This window comes from Lytechinus variegatus, chromosome 4, assembly GCF_018143015.1.
Source record: "Lytechinus variegatus isolate NC3 chromosome 4, Lvar_3.0, whole genome shotgun sequence".
Lineage (NCBI taxonomy): Eukaryota > Metazoa > Echinodermata > Echinoidea > Temnopleuroida > Toxopneustidae > Lytechinus > Lytechinus variegatus.
Genome location: NC_054743.1, coordinates 16,801,959 through 16,811,536, shown reverse-complemented (window position 1 = coordinate 16,811,536; position 9,578 = coordinate 16,801,959). Strand labels below are relative to the sequence as shown.

The 9,578-nt window shown below is 34.3% G+C and overlaps 1 protein-coding gene across 1 annotated transcript; it reads right to left on the bottom strand.

Annotated features, from left to right (window-relative positions):
• Positions 1 to 1,338: 1,338 nt before the first annotated feature.
• Positions 1,339 to 8,956, bottom strand: LOC121412580. The gene is made up of 4 exons (XM_041605366.1): positions 7,849 to 8,956; positions 4,910 to 4,977; positions 4,517 to 4,607; positions 1,339 to 3,776 (listed from the first exon to the last, which is right to left on the bottom strand). Exons 1-4 carry the CDS (start codon positions 8,560 to 8,562, stop codon positions 2,784 to 2,786), a joined length of 1,866 nt encoding a protein of 621 aa, XP_041461300.1. The 5' UTR covers positions 8,563 to 8,956; the 3' UTR covers positions 1,339 to 2,783.
• Between the last annotated feature and the right edge of the window lie 622 nt (positions 8,957 to 9,578).

The window sequence follows — 9,578 nt, the reverse complement described above, 5'->3', positions numbered from 1 at the left end:
CCGAAGCTACTTGCAGAACATGTGCAAAATGCATGTTCAACCAAGGTTTGGTTCAACACGAATGTTAATTTGCCTTTGCCGAATTGCTGGTAAGGAAGTTTGCCCTCTGACTGTCATGGAAGAAGAATAACATTCTGCAACCGTTGTTGGCATGACATTGCATTCTTATATGAGTACGATGGGGTAGGATGTAAAATAGACCTTTGTTTATCTTTAGATGAAAGAAAAACAGGATATAAGCAAAATATATAAGCAAAATATCATAACTATTATCAAAAAAATTCTGAGAAAATTGAGATATCCGCTAAAAGCAGTGCTTTTTATCAGGAACACCTGATAAACCATGTTTATCAGGTCTGTCTGTCTTATCCTAAATGTTAATGCAATAACAGTAATTGGATCTTTTACCACTGAATTAAAAAAAAAGTTTTATTGGGTCTTCATAATTTTGTATAACAAATCACATATAATCAATAAAAGTAATTTAAAATAAAACAAAATAAATAAATAAGAGAAGAAAAAAGGCAGCATACACATTATTTAATACATTAGAAAAAGAAGAGCTTATCAACACATAATTCTTGATAAACATGTAGTAAAAACAGTCACTTTGTCTCTTCTATATGTATTCTTAATCCCCTATAGTATAGTAAAGGCAAGAAAGTGATAACAGATGGATTAAAATTAGGTGATCCACCTATTATTAACAAAATTAACAAAATTCCTCCTCAGAACGCATATTAATATTTTTTTTTCAGTTACAAAAATTGATGATAGAATATATTACAACTTAAATCTCCATTTCCGAAAATGGCTTGTAAGTTTATCATTTTTCTTGGCAATACTATATTCAATATCCTTGCCATTACCACAGTGAATTAAGTTACTAGGAGCATCATATTTTCCGTCTGTTTGTGCACCATTTGTCTGTCCATCGATCTGTTACCAGTTCTCATTATCGCAACAGCAGCTATGCTAGAACTTCGTTACTCTGATTTTGAGAAAATTTTCAGCATTTTGCTCTGTGAATATTACAGTACTCTATTCATTAAAACTTTCCGTTTAAGGGGAAACAAACTGCTTTTGATGATTTTGTTGATTATAAATTGCTACAAAGTAGTTTTTACTTTGTTTTGTAGTGGTATAGTTCAGTACTTTATTATCATTGGCATCATTCTTATATGATTATTAAATACTTAGTTCGGTTGTCAATATTATCATGATTACTATTTTTATTATCACTATCATTTATTATTGTAATTATTATTATTATCATTATTATCAGCATCATTGTTATGAACAATATTAATAAAAGTAGTAGTAGTAATAGTAGTAGTATAGTAGTAGTAGTAGTATAGTAGAAGTAGTAGTAGTAGTAGTAGTAGCAGAAGTGGTATAGTAGAAGGCCTACATTTTAATTCATAGAATCATTTTGAAACACTATGGACTTCTACATGATGTAGGTTCGTTTTGTAATATATTGTTATTATTCTTGTCTTAACATTATTATACTGCTTACTAAATTAATTTAGGATATCAATTGCCCGAATTTTGGATTTTTCACCTCCTTGTGTAGGCATATCGGGATAAAACGCCACTGCAAAATATGTTCGGATTTTCATATGACTGCTTTCTGTACATGAAATGGAACTCTGTGCTATCGCAGTGGCTGTGCAGATTGATTGCGGTGCAGTTGTACTGTTATGAATTGCATATCTATCCAGCGACGTGTGTAGACTTTCACTAGTCGCTTTATAGCTATTTTTATGGAGATTGCCTTCACCAGGGTGTAAAACGGAACGCGCGGACCGGCTGGGAAAATACACGGATTTCGATCATATCACGTGACGCGCAATTGACCAATCGCGCTTGGCTATCTGTCTTGGCTATCTAATATTAACACAAATTTACAAGTTTACCGCCAATCAGTTATAAATTCAAAGAAAAGCAAGTCTGACCCCTTCTAGTTGAGATACAATGTCATGTATATAGAAACATGTTTCATAACCTGTTAGTTAAGAATGAACAATCGTGAGTAAATATACTCTGTAATATACATTATAAACAATGACTACATAACAAACAAGGACTAGCAGTATTTACATATAAAAGATATCTAGGTGATAACAAAAATACCGATAACAAAGATTTATTTTTCCAATAGATGTCGTTTCTTTCTGATTTTGATTGGTAGCTCATTCCAAGAAATTGTGCCTACAAAAGATAAACACTCCTTTCCCATTATTGAATTTTTTAAAGGCAACCAACATAACGTCTGTAAGTAAAACACGTGTCAAATGTAATTGCAGAAGCAAACATTTTCCATGGTCATCGAAATTGCTATCAATAATATAATCATGATTTTTTTTTACTTAAGAATGATGCTTGATTTATCCTCTCTGAAATAACGATACCCCTCAATATATCATTTTTCACTACAAGGTGTTTCTGTGCTCAAATATAGGTACCCATTTAATACATAAACAGAATTTGGTAATGGAATGAAACTGCATGTATATGAAACTGTTTATTCCTCATTGTAAGAAATTGCCATTACTATTGTATAGATTTCAAGCATTTTTAGACCACGAACGCTAAAAAGGGATTATGAGCAAGAAGGATTGATATTGAATAATATAATAGGCTATACCAAATCGACTTGTTACACTGTTTATCATTCCCCTCCCCCTGGCATTATATTTTGAAATGGCATTCACACATCATGACAGAATTATATTTTGGGAACGATTTCGGAAGTGTAGTTTCGTATAAGATTCTATGTTCTAGTATACAGCGCTTAGAACATGCATGGACAGGTATGACCATAATGACAAATACAAAAGAGATGGGTAAATGAATGGCCTTCGAGCTGCAGAATCAGTGGAGTATTTCATCTGGGTAGTCATGGTAGTGGTGCTGGTTGCAAAATTGAGAGGACTGTCGCTGGTCAGGCTGGTGATATTTACAGATTTATGTCGAGTACTAGCGATACGTGTTGTAGTATCTGCGAAATGCTTGCGAGGTGGCCACTCAAAGTCACTGCATGTTGCAGCACTAATAAATGACGAAGCTACATGTGAACAGCAAGCAAATCGGGTGTCAAACGGAAGGAAGAATATTCCTCTGGTTTCTTGACCATCGTCCGCAATACTGTTCCTGGAATGTAACTTTTGACCATTGTGGTAACATGATAGTGAAGTTTCCGCACTACCAGAAGATGCTCTACAGTGCACCTCATATGGAAATTCATCATCACCACTCACAGTAATGAAGCATTTCGCAGGTCCATGTGGTATTTGCACGACAATGTTCTTCTTAACAGTTTCATACTGAACGTGCTCAAGACTACGGAAGAAGATTGCCTTGAATATATACACATCCTGGTCAAGAGTCTCAACGTTGTCAATAATCAAATTGACATAAGGAGATGTGTCTGAGTCTATGACACTGGTATTGAATCTTGATAACTGGTCCTGACTTTTAAAGCCTTCGACATCACGTTCCCCATTAATGCAGAATGGACGATCCTGCGATTCAAATCGAAAAACGTAATATGGAAAACCCTGGAATGTGTTATTTTGGGACGATGGTAAATGAAATGGGACTACACCGCGACTACCTGCTTGCAGGGTTATCTCTTCGGTGATGCCGGCTGCCCTTACATTAACTGGAAATCCTGCAAGGAGGATGGATAGTACTAAAATCATCTGCAGGAAGGTTTGTAAGAATAAGAGAATTGTAGGGGGCAGACCAGTCGATGCGTTTCGGTGTTCCGACTAGGGAAGAAGGTAATGAAATAGAAAAGGTATGGTTAGAATGCTCGCTTAAACAGTTTTTCTTTATCAAATGTGGAAATTGCAGTTGTTTGCAAGAAACATGAATATATGTTTTTCAGTTTCACAACCCTGAAAAAAAACGATAAAAAATATTAGTACAAAAACTTCAGCCAAGACAAGAGAAAAAAAAAATATATTCAAAACGTGTCAGAATATCATGAATATTGATTTTATCGATACCAGTTAATTACACACAATATTTTCGGTACATTATCTTCACTATTTTATCGATTTCAAATTCTAGGTTTCGGTCTGCTTAATCATAGGGCCTACATTTGTTCTGATGAGATAAAAATGAGTTACTTTTTTCATAATTGCATTTGTATTTAAATATAAATTAATATCTTACCAAAATATACCACCAATTTAAACAACTCACAATATCAGTCATGTCTATATTTATTTTCGCTGCTTTAGATCAATTAGTTGTTTATCTGTGTATTTATCTTCCTTTTAATGTTCTATCAATTATTATTATTACAGACCAATTCTAGGTACATGTAGCTTGGTCGGGGAGGATGACCCTCGGGTCACAGTTATCAAGTTAGCTTTTTCCCATACCCAGGCAGCTAAGCTACATGTACCCTTCTACGGCTCTGCTTAATATTCATATTTTGTTGAAATTTGTTGTATATTGTAATTGCGAATTGATAATAAATAAGTAAATATATTTTCCTTACGATTTTTGTAGACAATGCTGTTGCGTGGGAGAAATATTGTTTGCTGTAGACGTCTTGATGAGCGACTGGAGAAGGTTTTGATACCAAGATGCTGAAATATAAATGTATTAATAAGAGAAATGTAGACCATTCGAAAGCTAAACAAGTTGACTGGGTAGACCGGATGGAATTTTGTTAGAGTGTTCTGTCATTGCTTTAATAACTTATCCCATTATAAGTCTCATACCCTGACAAAATATGTAACAAACCTTTTTTTCATAAATTATTCTTAATCTACAAAGAGGTGCCGTGTGGATTACCTCACTTCTAAATAGAGGGTAAAACAGTTTGCACAGCCCATGTGGGTTGTATTATTAATTCGACTATGATACTACCGTAATGAGTAGGACATACCTGTTTGACTTTAATGAAGCTCCTTCAACGTAACAATCCTTTCTTGTGACAATCAGAATTGAAAATTCCTGAAGAAAGGATAAATAAAATAAGATTATGATATAGGATATATTCAAAGCAATTAGACTCGGTATGCAAAACAGTCATGCTTGTGACTATGAACATGGACCTACCACAACATGCCATGAATAAAGTGAAAGCTTATCAAGATTGCGTCATGTATGTAATATCCAATTCAATTTCAATTCAATTCATCTTATTGTCATGTTTGAAAACACAAAAATTGTCCTCGGACACTTCTTAACAAAAGGTGCATTAAAACAAAAAAATAATATTTCACAAACTATGAATACATCAAAATAACACATACATGTAGTATAAATATATAAATAAAATAAATATACATAAATATATATACCCTGTCTGCATGCTTGAGCACCCACAACACAACACCAACCCTGAGTGAGACAAAGTGTCACCACAGTGGAACAATGCAATCTACGTGTAGGGTGGGTGCTCAAGCATGCGGACAGGTACCAGGAGCCACTAACTGGATACATGAATACATAAAGTGAGCAAAGCAGTCATTTATGGGACAACTGATGTCCACTGTATGCACTATATAGAATAGAACATTGAAAATTATCCAATAAAACTTCATACATTTTATTCAGTTGAAAATCATTTTTTAAAGTTTAATGAATTTCATTTTCTTTGATAAATAAAATACTATCATATATCAATACACAATATTCCTTCAATTCGAGGAGTGTGTCCGAACGAACAGTGTAAATGAATTATGACCAAAGCTCTTTGATTTTCCTCATTTAATCTTGTAAATTCTCTACATTTTTACCATACTTGTTTGGCCTAATCAAACCGACGACAAGACTTTTGATCAGGTAAAACTTTGTGTGTTCCAACTTATCAGGCAAAACTACGTATGTTTTATACATTGCAAATTCCTGGATGATCAAGCAAAACCCTATGTCGAAAAAATAGTAAAGAAAGTATTAGGATGGCAACCATGAAACCTCAATAAGATTAAAAGGCTTCAAACGATTCAAAAGTCTGATAAACAGGTTCTATCTCTGAAATTTGAAAGTAAGCATTACTGCCGCTATATACTCTTTGAAATGTGGTGATCTTAATCAACATCTTTGGGCCAAAGTTGTTCACTGTATTTTTTCATAAAAAACCCAATGTACGCTCCTCAAAGATTGTATGGAGCAACATAATCTCCTTGCTACTAATATATGCATGTATTAGATTCTAACACCGGAATGGTAGGCTATCGACCCACAAGCGGCCAAAATGATGGTCAGCTTGCTCAAATCGATTATATCCTAGTCAGAAGGAGGTTGATTAATTTAGTAAGGAATAGTAGAGCATACCGGTCCTTTGAAAGGATTGGGTCTGATCATCGTATTGTATCATGTAAATGTCAAATAAGTTATGGAAAGTGTAAAACTCAATCTAAAGACCCCATAAAGAGTATTGATTGGGCGCAGGTAAATCAAAATGATCAGTTGAAAGATCAATAAACTGTTCCGGTGCATAATATGTTTCGTACATTTTGGGATGAATTAGATTCAAATTCAAATTCATTTATTTCACATCTCTTAAAACAGGGTACAAAATAAAAGTGAGTTAATCTAATTGAGTAAACACAACATTGACAGTTGTACATTATTTAGACAAAGTTGACAACTGAATACAAAACATAAAATATAAAGTATATGAATGGGATGTGAGGGATTAACCAAACCATTGGCCTATCTAGGCTACTCCCTTTTTACATTCATAACTGATAAAAAAATAATACAGGATCTTCCAATCAACTTTTTAGATTGAAAAACAAAGATCTCAAGATCAATCCAAATTAGTATACTAGTAGAAAAAAGAACATCAAATTAAAAGCAAAAATAAAGAAGTTAAAAAAAGACAATAAATAAAACAAAACAAAGACAAAAACATAACTGACAAGCTTATTCAATGAGAATTACAATTATTTAACAGGTGAAATTTACATTTTCTTTTGAACGAGTTTAAAGAAGGACATTGTTTCATTTCAGGGGGCAAATTGTTCAATACGAGTGGTTCACTATAACTCATGACTGTTCTTGAGAAATTATGACGGTAAAAAAATATATAGTTTGTCAGATATTCTTGTATTATATTTATTTATACTTCGGTTCGTTGTGAAATACCGTCAAATGTTTAAGGCAACTTATTCATATAATATAAAAACATAAAAATCAGGTAAAAACACGCATGTTTCAATCTATCAGGCAAAACTCCGTATGTGCACTATGTAGCAGAGGTATATCATACACAAATTACGTTTGATCTGCGCATTGCAAAGTATTATCAGGCAAACTACGTATGTCTAATACATTAATATGTTATCAGGCAAAACCTTGTATGTCCTAGACATTGTAAATAAGAGGTTTTTCAGGCAAAGCTATGTATGTCTTAGACATTGAACAGGCAAAATTATCTATGTCTTAGGCATTGAAAATTACTGATTTATAGGCAAAGCTAATTAGGTATATCCTAAACATTACTGGTTTATTAAGCATGTCCTAGACATTGCATATTACTGTTTTACCGAGCGCCATAATGTATGTCATCATCACGCCTATCCTACACACAGCGCATTACTGATTTATCAGCTAAAACTATGTTAAAGTTGAATTGCTCGTTATCGTGAATCGAAAGTACAACCATATGCGGAAGGGTCTTGAACAGACTACGATATAATGCCAGCTGTGTTACAACTGATTGTCAGGACTTTTCGCATTTATTACAACATATTCTGATTGACACCAAAATGATTTTTTTTTAATAATTCATTCTGACATTCATGTTTATTTTATTTTCCAGTAGTGTGATAATAGAATTTTTCTTCATTACACTAGAAAACGAAATTAACTCACCCTTGTGTGTCCGATCTGTTCAGTAAAGGGAGGCCATGGCGACTTTAGATCTGAAAGCTCGGCACTGATCAGAACGGTATTGAGGGTCCACAGAAGACATGGTGGACCAAATCTGTTGTATTGCCATGTCTGAGGTCCAGGTGTATTAAGAAGACCCTCAGTATTGGTTTGGATAGATTCGTTCGGAGATTTTGGATGGGCACTAAAAACAGGACTAGATTCACCATTGTCGTCATCTTCATCATAATGCATCTCTGTCAAATGAGTCTTCAACGAAAGTTCGGCACAACCTTCGTTTTCAATGTCAGCTTGGAAGGATTCATTCTTGTGATGAATATTATGCATATCGGGCTTAGATTGTTCTGTATGTGTTGTAGATGGCTGCGTCTCGGGGTCCACAAAGGATGCCTTCACTAATGCTGCAGATATTGCATTCCGACGGCCTTCATGTTGTTGTTGTCGTGTCGCAATTTGAAAACAGTCATCAATACACAACGTTCCCTGAATTCGTGAAGAAGAATGATCTGTGTTTTGGGAGGCATGTACCAAAGTTATACCATCCATATCTTTCATCATGTTCGTGTGCCCACAACCCACTGAAAGATATTTGATTACGATTAAGTGGCCTTCCTGTGTAGCCGTTTCAACTGTCGTCCATCTATCATGATCTTCTTGGTTTGCATCTGCATTGTTAAAAAGTAAGAGTTCTACCATATCTCTGCTACCATTTAAACATGCTGCATGGAGCGTGTGGTTGCCACATTCAGTCCCTTCTTTCACATTTTTTCCTTGAGAAACTTGGAATTTCACTACTTCAATATGGTATCGCGATGTCAAGTTAGGTATACCTTGGTAACTTTAGTATTTACAGCTTTTTCCCATGACACATTGGAAAAGTTATAAACGACCTTCAAGAATCGCTACTTTCAGGGGTGTAAACCCAACGCTAAAACAGTTTACCTGATTAAATCGACGATTACACTCCAAGTTTATGATCAGGTAAAAACACGCATGTTTCAATCCAGCAGGCAAAACTCCGTATGTGTACTATGTGGCAGAGGTATATCATACACAAACAATGTTTGATCTGCGCATTGCAAAGTATTATCAGGCAAAACTACGTATGTCTAATACATTAACATGTTATCAGGCAAAACCTTGTATGTCCTAGACATTGTAAATAAGAGGTTTATCAGGCAAAGCTATGTATGTCTTAGACATTGAACAGGCAAAATTATCTATGTCTTAGGCATTGAAAATTACTGATTTATAGGCAAAGCTATTTAGGTATATCCTACACATTACTGGTTTATTTAATAAGCAAGCATGTCCTAGACATTGCATATTAATAGTTTACGGAGCAACACTATGCATGTCTTATACATTAAAAATTATCCGTTCATCATGCAAACTAAGCTATAGATATCCTACACACAGCGCATTACTGATTTATCAGGCAAAACTACTGTATGCCCAAGACATTACATTTACTGATTTATTAGGCAAAACTATACATTGGATATTGCCTGTTTATGAGGCAAAATTACGTATGTCCTATCCTGGTTAATCAGTATGTCTTTGACATTGCAAATAATGGTCTATCAAGCCAGCATATTATTCTTTATGTCCTGGACATTGAAAATAACTGATTTTATATCACGAAAAACTATGTATGTCTTAGTCATTGCAAATTGCTTGTTTATCAGTCAAGCAAAATAGTATGACTCTCC

What these genes read in the sequence shown, in the direction of transcription:
- LOC121412580 (XM_041605366.1), bottom strand. Translation starts at nt 8,562, where the DNA reads ATGGTAGAACTCTTACTTTTTAACAATGCAGATGCAAACCAAGAAGAT. An exon ending in AACAGATCGGACACACAAGG is followed by an intron (nt 4,978 to 7,848) that starts GTGAGTTAATTT and finishes TCCTTTCTTCAG; the next exon opens with GAATTTTCAATTCTGATTGT. An exon ending in CAGCATTGTCTACAAAAATC is followed by an intron (nt 3,777 to 4,516) that starts GTAAGGAAAATA and finishes CTTCTTCCCTAG; the next exon opens with TCGGAACACCGAAACGCATC.